Source organism: Aythya marila, assembly GCF_965140915.1.
Source record: "Aythya marila genome assembly, chromosome: 9".
In the NCBI taxonomy this organism is placed as follows: domain Eukaryota; kingdom Metazoa; phylum Chordata; class Aves; order Anseriformes; family Anatidae; genus Aythya; species Aythya marila.
The window spans coordinates 5,013,893-5,037,349 of record NC_139050.1 but is presented as its reverse complement, the minus strand read 5'-3'; the positions used below and the strand labels follow the sequence as shown (position 1 = coordinate 5,037,349).

The 23,457-nt window shown below is 43.7% G+C and overlaps 1 protein-coding gene across 1 annotated transcript; it reads right to left on the bottom strand.

Annotated features, from left to right (window-relative positions):
- Nucleotides 1–5,763: 5,763 nt before the first annotated feature.
- Nucleotides 5,764–23,457, bottom strand: AP1S3 (adaptor related protein complex 1 subunit sigma 3). Its single transcript, XM_082767379.1, has 5 exons — nt 23,386–23,457; nt 9,846–10,024; nt 8,595–8,703; nt 7,484–7,621; nt 5,764–6,266 (listed from the first exon to the last, which is right to left on the bottom strand). The coding sequence occupies exons 1-5, from the start codon at nt 23,386–23,388 to the stop codon at nt 6,231–6,233; spliced, it is 465 nt and encodes a 154-aa protein (XP_082623505.1). The 5' UTR covers nt 23,389–23,457; the 3' UTR covers nt 5,764–6,230.

Sequence of the window (23,457 nt, the reverse complement as noted above, 5' to 3'; positions counted from 1 at the left end):
GTATACCGCTGGTCTTCTTTAGGGTTTGCTGAAGAACAATTTCAAGAATAACTTCTTCCTTTCCCTTAACCTGGGTCTCATTAGTCATGTTCCAAGGCAACAGGTTTCCATGACAGCAAATATTAAGTCTCCTGCAGCACAGCCCTTTGTTCCTGCTATAAATGCTAAGCTTTCACTACTCCGCTTCAACCTACACCTGCTATCTTCATGGAAAAAAAAAACCTTCTTGAAGAAACCTAATAGATATTTTAATCAACAGCTGTATTTTATTTCCACCATGACCTTGCAAAGGAACATGCCCTCTATTGAATTCTGTAAGAATGTCGTCAGATGCTCCTGAAGGATGCTTGTACCTGGTCTGAGCTCACAAGTTCTTGGCAGCTATTTAAAACAAAAACATTTTATGTAAGATAATGATGCAGAGTCCATGCTCATAACGTTAATGAACAATAATCCCACCGCAGGGATTAACTGCACAACTGAGACCTCTGGTTATAGACATTTTATTCAGGGTGAGAGCAACATCCCCGTCACACAGAAGCTGTGCTAACAAAAGTATTTCTACCACATTTTCAGTGGAGCAGAACATTGTTAACAAGCACAGGTAGGAGTTTTCTCTCTTTATGACCTGCACTGAGTCTTGTTATTTTGAGGGGACTGTTGATTTAATGTCTCTGGGTATCTTTGAAAGCCTCGCTCACACTGTTAAACTCCTCTAATCTTTCCTTCTAAACCAATCCCTCCTGACCCCTGATGTACCATTACTGCATGCCATATTACCCAAATGCAGGCACGGCGCTAAGCAGAGGATAAAAACAACAAACAAACGTGTTATCTACTGGAAAGAATGTAAAGCAAATGAAAAAAATAGTAAATCATCCTTTCGCGAGTACAGCATTATTCTGCCAACAGAAATGCAAACACTGAGCTCTATCTAAACTTTACAGGAAGTTTCCCACACGGCTTTCTGAAAACAGCTTTTCTTTTTGTAGGAGGTGCAAGGGGGAGGGCATCGAAGATTCACTTTCAATGGCTTTTTGTTAAACAAAGGCTAATCAGAGGTAACCTAAACGCCAGTTGCCCTCGAGTTATTTGCGCTAGTTGATGCCTTTCCGTCAATGCGTAACGAAAAAAGCAACAGAAATGGTAAGAGTTCCCAAATCCTGAGAGATCCTGCCACTCTTGCTTCTCTCTCATGATGATTTGTCACACTTTTAAATATTCTTTTGACATTATTACACTTATTTTTATCCCAGTATAATGTGTGTCTGTCTGTCTTTAATTGCCAGGATATGTTCAAAGATCATAGAATCATAGAATCATAGAATATCCTGAGTTGGAAGGGACCCTTAAGGATCATCAAGTCCAACTCCCGACACCGCACGGGTCTACCCAAAAGTTCAGACCATGTGCCTAAGTTCACAGTCCAATCTCTTCTTAAATTCAGACAGGCTCGGTGCAGTGACCACTTCCCTGGGGAGCCTGTTCCAGTGTGCAACCACCCTCTCTGTGAAGAACCCCCTCCTGACGTCCAGCCTAAATTTCCCCTGCCTCAGCTTAACCCCGTTCCCGCGGGTCCTGTCACTAGTGTTAATGGAGAAAAGGTCTCCTGCCTCTTGACAACCCCTTACGAGGAAGTTGTAGACTGCGATGAGGTCTCCCCTCAGCCTCCTCTTCTCCAGGCTGAACAGGCCCAGTGACCTCAGCCGTTCCTCGTACGTCTTCCCCTCAAGGCCTTTCACCATCTTCGTAGCCCTCCTCTGGACACTTTCCAACAGTTTCATGTCCTTTTTATACTGTGGTGCCCAGAACTGCACACAGTACTCGAGGTGAGGCCGCACCAGCGCAGAGTAGAGCGGGACAATCACCTCCCTTGACCTACTAGCGATGCCGTTCTTGATGCACCCCAGGATACGATTGGCCCTCCTGGCTGCCAGGGCACACTGCTGGCTCATATTCAACTTGCTGTCTATCACGACCCCCAGATCCCTCTCTTCTAGGCTGTTCTCCAGCGTCTCATCGCCCAGTCTGTACATGCAGCCAGGGTTTCCCCGTCCCAGGTGCAGGACCCGGCACTTGCTCTTATTGAACTTCATGCGGTTGGTGATCGCCCAGCTCTCCAACCTGTCCAGATCCCTCTGCAAGGCCTTTACGCCCTCATTTGAGTCCACAACTCCTCCAAGTTTGGTGTCATCAGCAAACTTGCTCAAAATACCCTCTATTCCTACATCCAGATCATTTATAAAAATATTGAAAAGTACCGGTCCTAAAATGGAGCCTTGAGGGACCCCACTGGTGACCGCCCGCCAGCCTGACGCAGCTCCATTTACCATAACCCTTTGGGCCCTGCCCGTTAGCCAATTGCTCACCCATCGTATGATGTTTTTATTTAGCTGTATGGTGGACATTTTGTCCAGTAGGATCCTATGGGAAACCGTGTCAAAAGCCTTGCTGAAGTCCAAAAAAATCACATCAGCTGGTTTCCCTTGGTCCACCATACGGGTGATCTTATCATAAAAGGAAATCAGGTTAGTTAGGCAGGACCTACCCTTCACAAACCCATGCTGGCTGGGACCAATGACTGCTTTGTCCCCCAGGTGCGCCTCAATGAGTCCGAGAACCAACTTCTCCATGATTTTACCAGGCACTGACGTGAGACTGACAGGCCTGTAATTGCTAGGGTCTTCTTTCTGACCCTTCTTGAAAATTGGCACAACATTTGCCAGCTTCCAGTCTACAGGGACCTCTCCAAATTCCCAGGATCGTTGAAAAATAATTGATAGAGGTTCCGCGATGACATCCGCCAGCTCTTTCAGCACCCGGGGATGAATCCCATCCGGACCCATGGACTTGTAGGGATCCAGGTGGAGTAGCAAATCCCGCACACGTTCAGGGTCAGTTGGGAGTTTGTCATCCCCAAAGATGTCACAGCTTATGAGCTGCAATTAGTTGTACAACAGAGAACCAGTCCTGTCACAACTGGTAAGCAGTAAGATCACAGTAAGAATCCTCCAGGCAGGGATCTTAATAAGAAAATCAAAAAGCTTTTTGTGAAATGCAGTTGGCAAAAGCAAGGAGGGGAATCTAGGCTAGCAACATGACCATGATTAATGGTAATTTTAGTAAATGTAATTTGCAAACTAGGACGTGTGCTTGAAGCTTGTCAGCAAGGTGAGAGTTTAGACAGCTGCAAAAAAAAGTTCGTGAACCTGGGAAAACTGTTAAGGCACCCATTGTTGTGTTTTGTTTTGTTTTTTTTTTTTTAATAATTATGTTAAATAAACTCAGAAAGCTCTTCAATGAGCATTTCCTAGGATGGTCAGATAGATTGGAAAGAGAAACATCAGTAGTATATGAAATGGGCAATGCTTCAAAGAGATTTGTGAGTGTATGCATTAACGGTCTGCTTTAAGAAAAATCAAACTAAGATATCAAGAGAGGCATAAATCTGCTGACGAACGGTACTCCAGAGTGCACTCATCTGTGTACAGTCCTGTTGATGGCAATGGACTTCCCCGAAGATGGAAACACAGACGTTTTGACGCAGGACCTACAGGCAACCTGACAATAACTGGGCTTCATTTGAGCTTTTTCTCTTTGAAGAAGCAACATACTAAGTTAGAGCTGGGTGGAGCTGAATGCCATTATAACACCACTTACCGAAGCGTTCCCTTTACTCACTGAAGGTTGTAGAAAACACAGATACAACTTTTATGTTTCTAGACCAATCTGCTCTCAAGTACATTATACAGACAGACACTTCCAAAGAAGTCACATCAAGTCATCTCATCTGCTTAATTCATGCAACCCATCTACAGGCAAAAGAAACAGGAATCTCTAGATGTTTCTTAGAGCGCTTAACACATACCCTCTACCCAACTTCGCAGCCAACAAAGGCAATCGGCATAACAAGCAATGGCCATTTCCACTATGGTAAGGAAACCATGCTATTTCTTTCACAGTTCTCAAGCTGACTCAGGGTAGATCAGTTTGGCAACGCTGTTTATTTCAGATACTATATTGATATGGCTGCCATAAGTACCCATAATCTATTTTCCCCCATAAGGTATTTTTCATCATGTGAAATGAGAGATGAAGAAATCCTACAGCTCTTCTTAAAATGACCAAAAAGACAGGCTTAAGATATTCATACCAAGAAATCTTATTTTTAGATCTCCTATTTTGATATACTCCACAACTCGAGAAACATAAGTTCTAACAGTCAGAATCACAGCATGGCTCAAAAAAAAAAAAAAAAAAAAAAAAAAAAAGAGTAAAAATAAATGACTATCAGTGATTTTCTTGAAGAGAAGTCACTTAGGAAAGTAAAGAGGTAGACTTGGAAAGAGCCTCTTTGCACATTCTGAAGTGGCTTCTTAATCAATTAAACACTCTAAATAACTTCATTTCAAAGCAGTAGAAAATAACATACAACTCCTACAATTTCATTAATCTACTATTAAATCGAATGTCTTCAGAGCTATTAAAAGCCCTTCAGCAATTTCCCTATTTTTTCAATGCTGAAAGTATGCCTTTGACATCAATACAGAGAAAACAGATGGATAAAGTAATTATAAAAAGAGCAGCATGACGCTACAAACCAGCTTGCCACAGTTTTACTAACAGACTAGATAACACAGGCAGAAAAGTGGGTTGACAATTAGCAAAGTTATCGTGTTGTGTCAAAGTGCTTCCACCCACCAAAAAAAGAGAAAAAACCTCCCTCAGGAACATACAAACAGAATGGGAGGGAAGAAGCAATGAAAAAATTAAAATAATCATGCAGGACATTTAAAGATTAGAAAAATCCCTGAAGGAAAATACTGCCTGTACACCCCAGAAATCAAAGAAAATAAATGTTGAAGGGAAATGCAAATCAGTGCTCGGATCATTCTGGCATATTTGTCTGATAACTTACCTAAGTTTTGTATAAGGTAATTTCATGACTTGACAGAGACAAAATATCTAGCTACAAATAACATGATAAGATAAAGAGAATTTCTCTCAGCTTTGAAGTCTGTTAAAGAAAATAATCTATCTGAGGAAGCCAGTTCAATCAGCTTATTGAGTTCAAATTACACTAACAGAAAGATAGGCGAGCTAACACACCTGATTCCCCACATATACAGTGCAACGTTTTATAACTCCAATGTCTTGTAACACATAATAGGATGTACAGCCCAACCAATTCTTCCCCTCTCTATTTTACCCTTTTTCCATTTGTGGAGCTTGTGAAGTTATAAAAAGTTAATTAAATTGTCCAGCCTTCAGAAAAATAGACCATTTCAACTATTAGAAAGCTAGCCTGCCTCATCCTAATAGATATGTGAAGTGGGGAATGGAAAATCCTCCTAAGAAAGATGGTTATTGGAGAATAGAGTCAAAAGATACACAAGATCTTCACCCTAAAATCCCAAAGACTATTTTCTCCTCCTCAGGATATCTCCTGCTCTTGAGCTGTATGTTTCCAAAGGCTGTACAGCTTTTCTCCAGGTCCAGGAGATCTAGGAAGACAGAGACAGGCCATCCACATGCAGAAGCAAAAAGGATTTGTGAAACCTGGGAGAAGTCTGCCTCAAGTCAGAACAGTCTTCTAGATGAAATGGAAGTGTAGCCTGTGCTCTAATAGCAGTTGGAAAACTGTCTTACTAGCAGAGTAGAGCAGAAAAGAGAAGGAAGACACTACAGCTCAAAGTGGCTGGGCCAAGGAGAAGTACATTTCTTCTTCAGGAGAGAGGTTAATCTTGTCAAAACAAGCTTATTAAATCAGGGCCCACAACAATTTGGCTTTTAGAAAAAAATTATTATTAGAGCAGAAAAATCATTACATTCAAAATAATGGACATTTGTACAAAAGTAGAGTCATATGGTCAGCAGTGGACCAAAACCAGTAAATATACCTCTTCCACGTACTGCCAGATTAACATTTTATGATGACAAAACCCATAGCTAAAAGACATGATACAAAAAACTGTTCAGTGCAGCAAGGAGAAGAGAAACTAGATCAAGGGTAAAAACAATTCTCAGAAACTCACATGCAGAGTAATCCAAACAGAATTGTTAAACCCTGTGCTACATCAGCTGACCTTCATCTTGATCATTATACAAACAAACCCCTTTAGTTATAGTTTTTTGGTATTTCTCTGAGGATCTGGCACATTGAGAAGCAATTTCAGCAAGTGAATTTTACAGGTGTATATAGCAGTTCTCTTTTCCAGGTAGTTTTAACATTAAAATGCAGGCTTGTTCATGTACTCTTCCACTGTCTGGAGAAAAAAGAAAAACAATTGATACATTATGAAGCAGCAGAGTAATTTAGAATCTTTGAACCAAACCCTCTTGTCCTACTATATATATATATACACACTATATACTATATATATATAGTATCAACTATATATATATATATACACTATATACTATATATATCTAATATATATATATAAGATATATATATCTAATTCCATGCAAAAGTACAACTATATATATATATAGTTGTATACTATATATATATATATAAAAGTACAACTATATATATAGTGGTATACTATATATATATATATAGTTGTACTTTTGCTATAGTTGTACTTTTTATATAGTTGTATACTATATATATATATACATACATATATATATATATAGTTGTACTTTTGCATGGAATTAGATCAGATTAATGTAGAAATAATTCTACTTTAAAATCCTTAACAGCCTTTTGGAATCTGATCTTCAAATACAACAACATGTAGCTAAATTCACCACGTCTAGCTGACCTTTGTACGAAGCTGGCCTGGTTTCATACGCTAACACCAGCCCAGTTTGAAAAACTGGGAAACTCCATAGCATGTCCCTAACTAGATAACTAGAGCTCCCATTACGCTGTTTTCCTTCAGTACCCAGAAAACTGAAGTCGATCTATCACATTCAACTGCTTTTGCCATTGCTGGCTCAACGCTATGAGTTACAGAAGAAATTCTCTGAGGGGTTTTGAATAAAGGTTACACATCTGTGCCTCGTAGAAACACCGCACAGGTGTTTAAGAATAAAAATGGGAGTTTTCTAGCACATTCTCTTTCCAATTTTAAATGTTCATTTTAGGTCATTATTTCCAATGCATTAATGAAGCAATAGATTTTTCTATATGTATACATAAAATGTACTCTTAGATTATGTACATATATTTCATATCTTAGATATACCTTAACCTGTTTCTTCATATAGCATCCAAGAAACTATAGCATTTAAACTGCAAGAAAGCAAAGGCAGTATATGAAGAGCTTCCAGATGATTTTGCAAGATGCAAGAGGATTGAGTTGAAAGCTCACCTAACTGCTCCTTTAATTGTGTTGTTGCACTTACTAAAACTAAACTTAAACCACACTTGGATAGTAAAGTACCAGAAGTGCTAAGCTATATTTTAAGCTCCTGTCAAACAAGGAAGATGCAGGAAGATGAGGTGTTTGCCTTTAGTCTTTCTCGGCCTTACCTCCTGCAACATGTCAGAGTCTTCTATGGCTTTCACTGCAGACCTCTTTGAAGTGTCTTGTACTTCTCCACCAATTATAAACTCATCAAGAATAAAATAAGCTTTTTCAAAATTAAAGATAATATCCAGCTCACACACCTGGCAGGAAAAAAAAAATCCCACATTTAAATCACTTTACAGCATTATGAACAGTATTGGGGTAGAAGTTTTTTCAAATGATGAAATGTATTCAGTATATGCACTCTCATGGCAGGTAGCCAGGTGAAGAAGAACACTGCATGTTAGGCAATATTGCAGCTTCTGCACATATTCTCTTCGCATATATAGCCTAGACTTATAGCAAAGATATTCTACTTACTATATTTTATCAAATACACTACCTGCATTCTGGGTTTCAGACAACAAAGCTGACTTCCTAGCCTACTAACGTTATAGTCTTATACAACGTTATAACGTCTTATACAACCTGTGTAATATGGGTTACATATATTCACACGCAGAGCAAGACAAATTCCCTGTCCTAGTGACCTTACAGTCACCAATTGCTTTTTTGTTTCGAGGCAGTACAAACGTGAGTCATGGCACAGTGATTTAGATAAGAGATGAATTAAAGCAGTGAGAACAATTAAAAAAAAAAAAAAATCATGTGCCACCCACTAGATCAGACTAATATGAACCTTTCTCGGGTCTTTTCTTTGGAAAAGAAAAAAAAAACAACAACAACACTTTTTCTCGTCTTCATGTGCTCTTAATTGTTACACAATATTATGAAAATCTATTTGCTGTTTTTATAGCTGAAGATGTCAAGAAGGAGAATTAAAATACTGTTACCCAGCGTTGTCATTTTAAAAAAAATATTTCTCAAGCTTTTCCCTTAGATTCTATTCCCAGAGAAAACATCAATATTAATTTTATATAGAAGTAAGAATATGAACTTGATCTTACGATATTTTCAGAACTATTTTATAAAATATTCTAATAATGAATTTCCCTTTGGACTGACAGAGACCAAGGGGCAATTAGTGTAGATGGAAACAGAAAGCAAAACAGCAACAGGTAGCTGTTTATCAGCTAAACAGCAACGCAATTCGTGGTAGAGAGTGAAACCTACGTTTCCAAAGTATCTGTCCAGAAGCTCTACATATCGATGAACGACCTCTAGTGTCAGGAGCTCATTATCCTGGTCTTCTATTGCACAACAGAAATACAAACTAGCATACCTAGGAAAATAGAGGCAAAAACAGGAGAGTGAACAGCTGGACACACTAAGAGCAAAGGCTCTTAGAAGTTACAGAAGTCTTAGAAGTGATATTTAATGTCTAGTCTCTAAAATAATCTTCTTTCATTCTCATGGTGTCCTAGAAAGCACTGAATAAGATCCGGTACTTTAAACAAATTATTAATTTAGTTAGAAAAGTAGACTCTAGCCCTTGGCAAAGCAGCTCCAAGATTGGTCTCAAAAAAAACAAACAGTAAGGCAGCAGCACTTTAAACATTTCCCTCGCCTGCTGCGGTTACTGCTCTTTCTTAACAAAATAAAGGAAGAAATAAAGGTGGAAAGTGTTACATCTCAGTAAGCCTGCTGGCTGCCAAATGACTGACGGTGTTCTGCATGGGGCCAGAAAACATGAAACTACTTCTCCAAGTCCATCTTCACAACTTTCTTGCACCAAAACTTTGTTTAGATTGTTCCAAGATGGGAGTAACAATCTACCTCAGCTCTCTGGTGCCACGGCCAGAGCCCCAGCTTATCACAGCATGCGATCAGATGTTTACATCCATCACTTCACAGCAAGGAAAGCAATTTTTACTTAATGGAAGACATCACTTATTTGTATAATGTGCTGTATCTTAAACCTACTTCTGTTTACTACAAGTCACTTCACAAGAATTAGAAGTTAGCTATTGCTAAGCCTTGCGCAAATTATTTGTCTGGAAAAAGGAAATGGGAATTAACACTTTCCAGAGCAAAAAGTTTTTCAAAGACAAAAGCTGTTAAAATGTTGAAAGTGCCTCAGAACCTTTCCTGCAGCCTTCCTGAGGAAGCCCACACTTCTCAGTAGATCATCCTGAAGAATCAGGAGCCTAAGCCTTCTAACAGAATTTCAACTACAAGCACTTACTACATTATTCCTTTTTTTTTTTTTTTTTTCCATTTGATAGATTGTACAAATGCTTTTTTACTCCATAATTTACCCTGCCAATTTATCCAGGGTCATTGTGCTGCTATATTTATGATGGCTGGTTCCCAAAATCTTATTGTAAAAACAAACCCAAGTGCTAAAGTGAGCCTTTATTTTTCCACCTCTAGCATGTTATTTATATGATTAGTAATTACATGTTCTCATAAAATTACTCACACCTTTTGTAAACAAGCTTGAGGTCTTTCCAGTCAACAAAGCTACTTGTTTTCTGATGGCGAGCCAAAATAATCTGAACAATTTCTCGAACGATCTTTTTCTTCTCTTTGTCAGGTAGTGTCGTGTACCATTTCTGAAGTCTTAATTTCCCCTGTCGACTGAACAGCAGTATGAAGTGTATCTAGAGTAAACAAAGCAACAAGGTTAGTGCTGGGCACAGCCAGCTCTGCCCCGGGCACTGGCAGGAAGGCATTCCTGTGCCTGCCACGGACAGCACAGACCTCAGCGAAGGCATCTCTAACCCCAACGGGAGGTCTGGGGGAGGCTGAGCATGGAAGCTGGCATGCTGCCCTTCCTGCTGCCTTCCCTAGCAGATGTCCCCTCCCTGCACATCCCCTTCATACCCTCTGCCACCCGCACTTCCTTACCTCGGGCAACCTGTGGCTTTGCTTTGTATTCTGCTGCTTCCCTGGGGAACTGGAAGAGCATCACCCCTTTGCGGTGGCGAGAAGAGGGCCCCAGCCCCTGCTCCAGCAAGACTGGAGATGTTAGCAAAGGGACTACAGGTACACAGGGGACTACAGGGGGCTGGGGGAGTCACAGATGCACTGAGCGTGGCACAAGATGAGAAAGTGAATATTGAGATAGAGATGGTCATCACCAATAGCTCTGGCATTGCACTCTGCTGTAGAAGAAATAACGAAGAAATAACGAATGCTGTAGAAGAAATAACAGCCTAGACGAGGCTGTAAGGAGCAGAAGAAAGAAGCCAACTGCTTTGAAAAGGGAGCTCGACTACTTTTACTAAAGAATTTATGAAACACAGATGAGTGTGACAACAAAGGATGGATCTCAGTGACCCAGGACGTTACATTACAGAAGCACTGGATATACTGTTCCGAAATTTCAATTTCAAAGCCAGTCATAATTTTACATGGTTTGTCCTGTGATTTTTTTTTTTTGTGCTTAGTATTAGCAGTATTATTGAAATACAGAAGTGCTAGCTTTTAAATGCCAGCGGGCCTTTGGGCAAGAAGTGTCAATGCCCATTTATACAGGCACTTTTATAAGCAGATGAAAGTAACTGGCTATACTAAGCCTTTAAGCGGTCTAGTAAGTCATCTACCCGCAGCACAGAAACGGCTTTAAGAATGCAGGAGATCTATTTGAGGATGACATCCATCTCAATGAGATGTCCTCTGCTACATGGGAAAACCTGAAGGGGCAAAGGACACTTCCCAATGGCTGAAGACATCGTGAGCTGCTCTGCTTTTTGACAGGCATCCCCACGGCTTCTCTCAACAGCACCAAGGCTCAGAGGCAATGTTCTCCCAGGAAGGATTTCCACCTGCAGCCACCTGCATGACCGTGCAGAGACAAGGCTTCCTCTGGTGCTGGCAGGACTAGGGAGCAGCACAGCAGCCTCCTTGTCCTCACTGACTTGTGATCCTTGCAAGCTCCCAGCAGAAGAGAGACCGGGGCTGGCAGGTCCCTCACCAACCACATTTCCATTAGCCGACCAACCTCTTCCCTATAACTTCTCAATCTACACCCTAGTCCCTTCTCCTTCTTGTTTTCTATTCCAGCCAGCTCTTGTGCCTATAATTCCTCCATCACTCCATCTCCCCAGTAAAGACTGAAGTTAAGGTTCACAATTACTATCAAGTCCCAGCAGAGAAGCGCACTTGAGATGTTTCTACTTAAAAAAACAAACAAACAAACAAACAAAAAAAAAACCAACCCTGGATTTTACAGGAAATGTTAATATTCATAATTCAGAAGCATTCTTTAGTTATTAGGTCACAGAGTTGTTGAGTAACCTGGAGATAAGAGTTCTGACTATATTGGGAAAGACTTCAAATACGGGATCATTTTAAGGAAGCGTGGATTGGGTTGTTTTATTCATATCTGCCTGTGGCAGAATCGGCTGCAAATACGGCTCGCACTATCATTAGCCTACTGTGTTTGATAGAACTCGAAGGATTTTGTAGCTGCCTTGTGTTGAGCACTGTAATGCTCTCCAGACAAGTTTGCTAAATAAAAATAATTATGCTGCTGGCAGTACACACGGCCTAATTACAGTGAAGATCAAAGCACCATGTTCTTGCCTTTCGCTGTCCATATCACCAGCTGGTTTTTGACATGGTAATATTCCAGCTGTCAGGGTTACCCCCTCGAGGTAGATGAAGGGACAGTCCATACACTTCGTCCACAGAGACAAGCTGGATGAACAAAAGACTCTTTTGCTCGCTGCACAGCACCATTAGCTCCAGAGCCTTTGTGAAGAGGAGTGCCTTTTGAAAAGCAGAGCAGAGGTTCTGAAGATAAAAGCAGCAGGTCCACAGGTGTCCATTTAAAAGCAATCAGGCACAGCCAGCAGCTATTTGATAAACAAATTTCTAAAAATACGTTGAGTCAGATAGGAGAGGATGACCAGATTTGATTGAAAATGCAGGGAATTAGTCAATGAATCCCTAGCAAAAGCTGAGAGCATGTCAGCATAACAAGATCATGCTGTTTGAGAAAAGTTTCTTACGCCCTCAGGAAGACATCTAGGCTTGCAGTGCTTTGATAGGCAAAGATAAAGAAAGGGTACTCAAGTTTAGGTTCAGCTGTTGGACCTTATGGACCTTAAACCTGAGTATCTGTAAGCAATAAATATAGCTCCAGGAGAGCAACCCCATGGCTTTAAAAGGCTATATATCAATAAACCAGGGAATTCTGTGAATATTATTGCCATTTTCTGCTGATTAGCATACTCCAGCATGCCATGTTTCACCCATAGGAAAGCAAGCTGCTCTCCATTTACAATTGCTTGGAAAACCACTATTTTTCGTAAAGATGCAGCTGACGTGTTACCAACACTTCCATGAGTGAAGTTAACACTCTTTGCAATTAGAAGGTATCTATGGACACTCTTAAATGCATCAGGATTCATATACCAGCTTCAAAAATCCTATCTTGTGGGTCTGCCATACATACTCTATTTTATATGCAAAACCGAGCTGCATACCCCATAAATCAATTTTACTATTATGGAAATATTTACAGCTGTAAAACTGGTAAGAGCCTCTACTGTAGCCCATCTCCAGATCTCCAGTTTTACAGTCTGCCGCAAAGCAGTATACTCTCAAGTTGCAAGTACTTAGGGGAAAAAAAATATTTTTTCTCTCTGTTTTGACTCTTCTGCTTTTTTTTTTTTTTGCTTTCTTTTTTTTTTTTTTATACCTTCTAAACTCCATTCAAAATGGAGAACTCTCTAGGAGATAAACAAAATCATATTCTCGGAGGAATTAAGCCTCATAAGTGTAAACACCAAATTGCTATGTTGCTATTGCCATTTCTTTCAGTTCAGCTTTGCTCTGCCCAGCCACCTTGACATGATACAACACATTTTTCACTCTCATAGCTCTGCTGATTACAGCTCACCACAATGATTTGATGCATCAACAAACCTGGAAATGTTGAAATACTGCATAAACACCAATCTAACAGCTCATCTGTTCCTTGCTCCTTGACTGCGGAAACATACTTCCTTTTCTATAGTGCCACTAACAACATGTTGATGAAGGAATTTAGGGTTGGCTTTCAGCAGCCAAGCTAGACATAGAGGTAGATTATCCCGCAATCCTTCTGATTTTTAAAAGTTCTAATTCCAGAGTAAAGCAAAGACAAACAACTTGCTTTGAACCAAGCACCTCTGAAGCAGAGTGCTTGGTTTCCTTCTGGACACCTCCAGGGTGTGCTGGCTATGACTAAACCACCAGACCCACAAGTGACGCTGGAGAGGATTTTTAGGTCCAAGCTGGAATGGGTCAGAATGAGAAGTGCAGTTCCTATCACAGCATCAGCTGCCTTTGCATGTGGAGTCTGTAGGAGACAGGCTTCAGTCTGAGAGTTGAGTGTAATTTTATTTGCTTGTTTTACTGAACCAGACCCAGCCACCTACTGCATGGTGCCAAATCATCTCCATAAATGTCTGTAAGTAGCCTAAAGACTGTGTTTTGTATTCACAGGCTGTTATTTTCTAGTTGAAGAAACAGATTTCTCGGAAATCAAGAATTCAAACCAGATTTCTAAACCTGAACTCTGTCCTCCTCTCTGAACCAGCTGTAGCTACTTGATATAACAGGTCAGAAAATTATGGGCCTTCTGCTTTATTGAGATCTACAGAACTAGCAGGGATGACAAACTGTACCCTTAGGTCCAGGGCTACTGGAAAATCAGATGTTAGGGTTCTGATACAGAATAATTTCACAGTAAATAGAAGAGACATCAACAATACCAAGCACAGGAGGCTTGCATCCTAAGCCAGCTAAATGCTTCACACGCAGCCCACTGGCTGCAAACTTGGATCCCTGGTAGCTTTTACAGAGGTTTTAACGTGCACTGCAATGTTTAGTAAGGCTGTCTGCAGGACTCCAGCCTACACTGCATTACATACAGAACAAACCATCAGTAAGGAGATCAAATGAAGAAGACTGCATGGGAAGACAGAGCAGGTTTTCCTGACTCCCAGCATCATTTTTTTCCAGGTTGCTGTCCAACAATACAAGCATTTAAAAGTTGCCTTGCTTCTTTCTGCAAGGTGAACTCAAGGGGTCAATGGTGCAACAACCTAATTCACCCCCCTGTGAGCAGAAACTGCCCTAGCAATGTTCTCTGCCTCCCTACGTCCACCTATAAAGCATTTTCCAACTGGTTTCAAAGCTGTTCTGGAGCACCTGGAAGAACTGCAAGTCACCTGTCGGGAGGGAAGGCAGGAAAGGAGAGGAGAGGGCTGAGAGGAGAGGGCTGCTGGAAGGCCACGAAATGAAGCCAAGCTTCTCTCTCATGGGTGCTGGGGTTTGGCAAGGGTTTGCTCAGGGAGGCAGCTCTGCCTCTCAAGCAGCGAGGTTTTTAGGTTGTGCTTCAGCTGTCACCTTTCCAAATTCAGTTAAGAGCTCTCCTTAATCAAAGCCACCTCTATCAAACAGAAAGGCTCCTGAACAAGTAACTAATAATTGCGAATTAGGAATTACTGTCCTAAAACACACGGCTTGGCAGAACTCAGAAACTCTTGAGTTCTATTTAAAAATCTGAAGTTTAAGCCTGCTGTTGCCAGCTGAGGCAATATGATATGCTAATCAAGAAAAAGTCATGGACCACATAAAAAGGGTAATGGGATGAAAAAAGCCACACCTTTGGCTGCTGACATGACAACCACTGCTGACAGAAGCCTTGGGAAAGCCAGGCTGACTGGCTCTACCTGGTTGAGAGAAGGCAGCTTTTCATCATAAAGTTCTCTTTTAACTTATTCTGACTCCCTTGAAGTCTGCTTGATCCTCTCGTATTGCTTTAGTCTAGCTGAGTTCATATTCTGCTTGTCTTTTATGATTTGTCATTCCTACCTCTGATATCAAAAAAAAGTCTTCCTCAACACAGATGGCTGTCCAGAATTCTTTTACATCTACTTATTTTTACAACACACCTGAAAATGAACAAAACCTACTGTCATTAAAATGTTTATTCTAAAAAAAAAAAAAGGATTAATAACCGTGAAAAATACGTATCTATTGTGAGCACATAGATGGTTTGGAAAGCCAGGCTATTAGGGTAAAGCAAGGAAGACATACTGTATGGACAACTACTCACCTAACGTATTAGCATCCCAGACACACCTGGGAGAGGCAGAAGAGTAACAGACAAGCATAAGTATGTTGGTATTCTTCAGATGCATGAAGTCACCATCTGGCTATTGACCTTTAATACATACGTGCTGGGGGCTAGGGGATTTTTAGAGCAACGATGTAAAACCCTGGGAACAGGCTACCTTGTTAAAAATGTTCGTTTCCTTATTTGTTTACTGTTACTGAAAGTTTTATTCTCGGCATCACAGAAGCTGACAGGTTTATTGGATGCTGCAGAATCCTAGCTGTAAGATTTAAAACACAGTCTCTCTGATGTAAGCAAGTAAGGAAAAAAAAAAAAAAAGTGAAAAAACAGCAACAGAAGAATGCCAAAGTAGCGTATTGTTGTCCAACTGGCACCGAGCTCCTTCCAGCTTAATCTCCATTAGGAACATTTCTGAACAATTTCCCCTAAACAATGCATCCAAAGTCCATGCAATAAAACCTGTGCCAGATCATTACAGGCACACGTGACTGTAGTTACACATTGATTTTATTCTCTTCATGATGCAGAACTCATCCTTACTTTATTACTGAAGTAAGAGTTGGAATTGACCGGCACACCATGTCTGAAGGAGCCGTACTCCACGCGGCATTGATCCAGCCAACAACTTTCCCGATAGCCTTACTTGAGTTAAGCAAGCCCATAATTGAAATGCTATAGCCGAGCTGAACTTCTGAGCCAAAAGCACTTCTGACCCTACCAAAGGCTGGGAAAACAGCTCTCAGAGCAGCTGCGCGTCCCTCGTCCTGCCGCAGGAGCTGACACATCCCCGTCTGCGCTCGCCCCCACAGCAGGCTCCACGTGCAGCCCTCCTGACCTTGGCTCCTTTCTCCCAGGCCAGCAGCATTCCTTCCGTCACCTCCTCCCCGCGACACGGGCAGCCTCCTGCCTCCTCCTTGCAGCTGCTAGCGTCCCACCAGCGCTAAGGTCAGGTTCCTTGCACCACAAGACCTAAAAACCTCCAGGACGTAGATGCAAAAGATTCCTCAGTCTCATTTTTCTTAACTTGTAACATTTTTATTATTTATTTTTTTTATTCCTGCAAGAGGAATGACTCCTTTCCAGGCAATAAGCGAGAACAAATCAATGCAGGAAGGGTGCATAAAACCTGCCTCAAACTCTGCAATCTGAGGGCACAGAAGGGTGGCCACACCACAACCACTGGCACTGGTGCTCACACCTCCAGCCTTGGCACCTGCAGGGATGTTGGCTGGCCGACCCCACAGGGAGCAGCACCATTTGAGAACACTTAGAGCAATTACTAACCGTGTAATCACATCTCTTTTGCCGGGGTCTCAGACCTATCTGCGTTTGTTTATGCATTGCTGGGGTTAGCAAATCTCGGGTAGGCAGCTCTAAGGAGGAGGAGATGAGGCAGGAGGCTGAACAAACTGCCGAGAGCGCTGCCCCAGTGAACTGACTCACCAGAAAGCAGGGCAAGTGCCAAGGCTGTCTGGGGTTTGTGTGTATATGTTAAAATCCTTTTATTACAAGAAGCTGAGCAGCCTGTGATTCACCTTAGCCTCAGACTATTTTACAGTCACAAGCCATTTTCCCAGTCTGGTTCCAGAAGGCCTGTGAAAAAGCAGAGCTGAAAGGTAGTCCAATGGACTCTGGCAAAAGGTGCAGTCACTTTTACTCTCATTTCCACTTTGCCTTATCAGTTATTTGCAGAACCCTGCTGTGTGTGGTACTGCGGTGTCCTTCCCTTGCCTCTGACCTCTCAGGAGCAAAGGTAAAAGGCTTTGTCCTGGGGCAGGGGACACAACGAGGTAGACAGCATTGCCCTGGCTCCTCAGTCAGCAGAGGGACAGCGCTGCAGGCTGGGGCCACCAGTGCCCCATAGGCTGAGAACACCCCAGGTCTTGCAGCAGCCTCACACCGACTCCACCGGTTCCTGTGCATCACAGAGCCACTCACTGGGAAAACGAGCTCTGGAGGGACTGAAGACAGACGTGAGTTTGGATCATTTTTTGAGTGACTTGAAAAAGCATCAAAGTAATTTTCTGGAAACACTGAAGCACTTCATTTAGGCATTTTCAGTGGAGACATTCCAAATTTTCCATTTAAAAAATGGCTCTTTTTATTAGGGTTAAAAAAAGACACGGATTTAACAACCTAAACATGAAAAATGAAAGAAGAAACTACTGTTTATGGAAGGAAGAACCAGAGCACAGGATCTCACCCAATGCTTTATGTTGGCCCCAGGTTTTGCCTGCAGAATGAAAAAAATTGAGTGCAAGCTTCTGGGTGAAAAATTAATTCTGCTATTCACCCAGGTCTTGTTCTGAGTCTTGGAGGAAAGGACATGCCTGAGGTCCCATCCCACCACTGCCCTCAGCTCATGCACTCACTCCTCACAGGACCCGAAGCTACGACAGCTCTGAAGGGACCAATCTGCTAAAGCCTTATTTTACAGCTGAAATGCACACAGATGCAGGCAGTTAACAAGTTCAGATTCAGAAATAACAGGCTGCTGTCACATAACAGTCACATCCCCTCATGTTCCCTGTCCAGCTGTAGCACACTCTCCTGTTACCTGAACAGGCGCTAAGGCAGGCAGGAGCCACAAACCTCAGCAGCATGGTGGAAAGCAAGGGATTGGATCTGAGTCTCCAGGCTCAGAGCCCACGTCAGGACTAGCTGTTCTCTGTTCAGGTCATCTGCTATTCCGGCCTTTATATTCCCCCCTGGTGTAGCAGCAGTTGATATCTGGTAAGTGGCTTAATTCTTGGGAAATGTCAAATGGAGAAAGAGGTATCAAGTAGAACAGGATTTATTTGAGGAACCTGACATGTTTCTGAGCCCGGTGGTTGTGAGGTGTGAGCGTTTCGTTTTGTTGTTGGTCACTCAGACATTCCCACGACTTTTCTAGACCTGCAGGCAGACAACCAGACGCTCTCTGAGCACTTCATGTGCTGTGAGACAAAAGCACAACATGGTAAACTTCTGCATTTTCATCAAATAAAAATTATTCCATTTCTTATTTCCTTGTGCTTTATGTCTATCACTCACCTCAGGGCACTAAGCAGAGGGTGATGACCATGTGGGAATCCCTGCACTGGCTGACTAGCCATCTGGAGCTGCAAGCCTCTGAGCAAAACTACCTGCAAGCTGTAAGGCAACCACAGACATTGACTGGCTGCTGAAGAGGGCTTTTAATGCCATCTTTTCTTCTCAGGCCTGAAAAGAAGACAGCAGACAGACATCTTACATAAATTCAGCAAGTTAGTGAAGAACAGAGACTGGTGCACAGAGCACCTGGGGTTACGTCTGTGATGCTGAGAACCACGAATCCAGGACATATTAGCCCAGAAAGCTGTCTGGCCAGAAAGGCACATCATGCTTGCCTTCAAACACAAATGGTAATTTTAGTTCCTGTTCCTCCCCCACTGCATGCTACGTCCCTACTCACAAACACCATTTGTATACGATGGGATCTTACACCTCTCTGAACTACAGCGTCTGCAAAAATGCCAAGGCCCAGGGCTGGCCACTCAAGAAAGCGCACACCCAGAGCAGCCCGGAGAGTGCAGCTGACAGCCTGGAGGAACAGCACAGCAGGGAAATGGGTGGGAAGGAACGGCAATCAGTAGCTGTGCATAGGTAACAAAAAGGATTATTTTTACAGCAGCAGTGCTGGTTTAATTTTGGCATCACTGGAAAGACTACAACTGGCTCACATAAACGCCTGCTGCATACGCCAAGTGCCAAAGCATAAATCCTGTCGGGACTGCAGCAGAAGCAGCTCTACCTGCCCTCCTTGGCCCTCTGGTTTCCTCAGTGCCTCCATCACTCTGTCCCTTCACTACTTCTGCGTACAACTGGTGACTTCGGAAGGTCTACACGACGGTTATAAAGCATAGGATTTTGTATCAAAAGAAAGATACAGAAAAGCTGCAAAGAGGCAAACATTTTGACACGCTCCACACGCTGAGCACATTGCCCAGAGACTGTAAAGCGTGAATCACAACCACTGCACAGCCAAGATGTCCAGGCAGCCTCTAGTAATGATAGTGAGTATTCAGGAGAGAACATCCAAAGCTGGAGGAAGATCACGTCAGCAGCCTTCCTGAGAAGAACCCTAAAAAACATTTTTCCTAGCAAATCCCACAAAATGGTATTCACAAGTCCAGCTGAATGATAGGGTGGTAACTGAACACCAAATGCTGTATTCCCCCAAGTACTACTCTGATCTAAGCAGTTTCCAGGAGGGCAGACTGTAAGAAGCAGGGCATCCATAAAATCACTCTGCAGGCACTCCTCGGTCTCCAGGAATCACAGCATTAAGGACTTAGGGACTGAAACCCAGACAACACACCTGTGGGCTTTTCTTCTGTGAACTGCCTGACTAATACGACACCCACGGCACCCCTGGCAGTGGATTAGAGATCTTTCACCTACGCTACATGAAAAAATATTCTCTTTCGTTTTCTTTACTCTTAGTGCCTAACAACGTCACAGGTGGTACTCTGACATTTCTTGAGGAAGCAGTATTCATAATTTCATGCATTTGAGTTTTTCCCCTATAGTCATCTTTCCAAGCTAAAACATCTCAGGGTCTTCTCAGAGCAATGCCATTCCATCACTACTATCAGATCCCAAGCAAACAGTTCACTGCATGACAAACAATGAAATACCACATGTACACTCCCTCACCTCCCCCACCACGCATAACACTGCCTCAACCAACTGGATTCATTTGCTTGTGATTTTCTCGCCTTCTCTCATCTCTTCTTATCTGCTGCCCTTCCTGTCTTTCCTAGTTAAATTCCTAAAGGCAAAGTTCATCTCCGCGAGGCCAATATGCTGCTGTATCAGAGTGGAAAAAAGCAGGCAAGGTTTAGAGCACATTCTTCTCTGAACTGCAGATAGTAAGTTCTGCAAAACACTGAAAACATCTCTTACAGATCCGTGTTTATTTTAGCAATTAAGGGCACTGGGACTGTTGGGAAAGTCAATATTCGGAAGAGCTGAGAGTTCATTTACAAACACCAGGCAGGTGTCAGCACCTGCAGTCACCTCAACTAATATTTCCACCCGAGCTTCTCGGTCAGCAGTGGGTATCAAATATCTGGCTAAATGGAAACACTGCTTGCCAGCTCTGTTTCTATTCAGGCCAAGTATGTTTGCAGAGCCCATTTCTCAGGGGGATTCTTTTGAACTTTCTCCGGGGCTTCAGATCACGCCTACGAGAACTGATTTTTCTCACTGCACTGATGAGCGGCGCAGGCAGGAGGGAAGCAGGGCCTTTTGCTATGCAGGCAGCAACTCTGCACTCAGAGCTATGCAAGCAGAACCATGTACTCCCATCGAGATTATACTGATAACAGTGAGGTGGCAGTAGGATCAAGGTGTTGCAACACTTACGGACGCGAGAGACTACAGCAACACGTGTCCTTGGGGAAAGAAATGTTTCTGCTCTCTGTTCAGTCCCTGCTCTTTCACTTTCTTAAGCACTGAGAAAGCAGTCCTTCAGGAAATGCTTCTTCACTGCAACACTACACCTCAGGGAGAGGAATTTAGTCTCTTTTTTCTAAAAAGCCTTTGTTTGACCTGCCACCAGGTAGCAGCTGAGCAGTAAACCGGTCATTCTCAGCAGGATGTGAAGTAAACTTTGCTAAGCAGATACCTTCCTGAAACTTGCCTGGAGATATGCAGCAGAGCAAACAATTGAACCCACCCTCCTGCTGGGAGGTGGTACCATTGCCTTCCATTCCAATCTCAGACCACGCGGTAGTGGTGGCCAGCACAGCTGCCTCACAGCAAACAGGAGGAACCGATCTAACGAGTTTAAGTGACCTGCTGCAAGTTCTTCAGCTGTGAGCCTGAATAAGGCTTATTCTTGGTTTGTAACCCAATAACCCTTCATTCTTGACCGGTAACCCAGTGCAACAACCCTTCACAGAGGCTGGACAACAGACAGAGGAATTTGAAGCGAAGGAGTGCCCTGACAAAAGCAGCCTTTCATCAGCACTGGTTCCACAACAGGAGAACGGGGTAAGGCTGACAGCACTAGCGGGTGTTATAATGCCAGCACGCGTTATTATAGCAATGCCTCAGAACAGGAAAAACAAAGAATACACACGTTTAAAAAATTATAATTGATACAGCAGACAATACTGCTAATAAGCAGTGCTACTGTAAGCACTGCTCCCCTGGGACCACCGCGAGTGCTTTAAGAACCGGCATTTGTGAAGTGCATGCACCAGGGCAGAGTTCTGAGCTCAGCTTCCCTGAAATCACCTCCCATATTTACTGACCTTCAAGGGCAAAATAGGAACTCCAGTTATTTACATAAGCTTTACACGAGGGAAATTAACATGTGGGGCTGTCTCAGGGTGTAACCAGCTTGAATGTATGTATGAAGACTTAAGGTGTGGAGACTGCATTGCCATCTGTGAATTCGTTACTGCACATATTCTATATGCTAATGCAATGACAGGGTACATTTTTCTAGCTACACTAGACAAATATGAGGTGTGTTCTGACCAAACCACTGAAAAGAAACAGCTCAGCTCCACCTTTGAAGACACAGCCAAACATCAAAATTCAGCCTCCAGTGAAAGCAGAGGCTGCTGGGCAGCCGCACTGCTGGTGACTGATCTCACAGATGCACACAACAGGCAAACTGGGCAAGACAGGAGCTTGGGGCATGCTTGCAGAACCTGCCCTAAGCCTGAATTATCAAACAGCGAGATGCTTTCTCAATTACAAGGCATCACTGACCATCGTACTGCTCCAGAGCTCACAGTCCTCCTTGGGGAAGATCTAGCCATTATTCCGGGGATGCTGGTCATCAAATCTAACAAAAGAGAATAACCACGGCGACCTTTTCTGATCCCAGCAAACAGCCACCAGACTCTGCAAGCACAGGGCTGAAGGGCTTCCCTCGCAGGATCCCTTTAACCTGGCGGGCTGCTGCCCCTATCCAGGGCTGGTAAAAGCTCAAACAAGAGCTGCTGCCACCTCCACCAGCTGCCAACACACGCCGTAGGAACAGACCCAGACCCACGCAGTCCCTATCACACAGATAGGTCACTCCAATTGCCCACTCATCATTTTGCCATGAACTGCACCCTACTCAAGTGGTTAGTTTTTCAGCTTAGGCTCTACTAAACTGCACACGTGAGCATCCATCACTTTCTGAACCTGATGAAACAACTTCAGCCAAGCTTGGCAGCGAGGCAGAGCTATGACCGAGCTCCTACAGCTCTCGGGAGACGAGGCAGCCGAGCAGAGGCCCCTGGGCTGGAGGCAAGGCTCCACACGAGCCCTCTGCTCACCAGACACAGGGGAACGTGTGTGGGGAAAGGGCTCGTCCCCGTGCTCCTGGCACAAGAAAACCCGCTGCCCAAAACTGCAGCGCTCAGCCGCCGGCCAGCCCGAGGACGAGGCCCCATGTGAACGCAAACCCGATCCTCCTGCAGCTCCTCGGGTTACAGGAAGCCTTCATCAGCTCTCTCCAGAGCAGCCTTGTTTTCCTGGTTCGCTACCAGCCTGTCGGCATGACCGAGGCTCACCCCACGGGCCGGGCAGGGGGCAACAACACGAGCCCACCGCTCCTTTCCTGCCCGGAGGCGCAGACCTTGCCCGAGCTCCCTCGGGAGCGGGGCTCCCACCTGCTGCTGGCACAGCCCTCCGAGCACCTTCCCCCTGCTGAAACGGGGCTCGGGCCACTCATCCCAGCAGAGGGATCTCTGGGCAAAGAGAAGTTTCCTTCCTCCGGGACCGAGACCGCAGGAGGGTCGCGCTGCCCGTGCCCCGTCCCCCACCACCTCCCCCCGAGCTCCGCGGGGCCGGCCGCCAGGTCAACCCGGGGCCGGCTATGGCGGGCGGGACCCCGCCGCCATCTCGGGCCGCGCTTACCATGGTGTGGCAGCGGCCGCAGGCTGGGAGCCGGCCCGGCCCGGCTGGCTGCCGGCTGCCTCCCGCCCGCCA

Excerpts from the sequence above, each read along its gene's own strand:
- AP1S3 (XM_082767379.1), bottom strand. Across the intron at positions 8,704-9,845 it reads CTCAAGCTTGTTTACAAAAG|GTATGCTAGTTTGTATTTCT; the intron begins GTGTGAGTAATT and ends CTATTTTCCTAG. Across the intron at positions 6,267-7,483 it reads ACTCTGACATGTTGCAGGAG|ACAGTGGAAGAGTACATGAA; the intron begins GTAAGGCCGAGA and ends TTTTTTCTCCAG.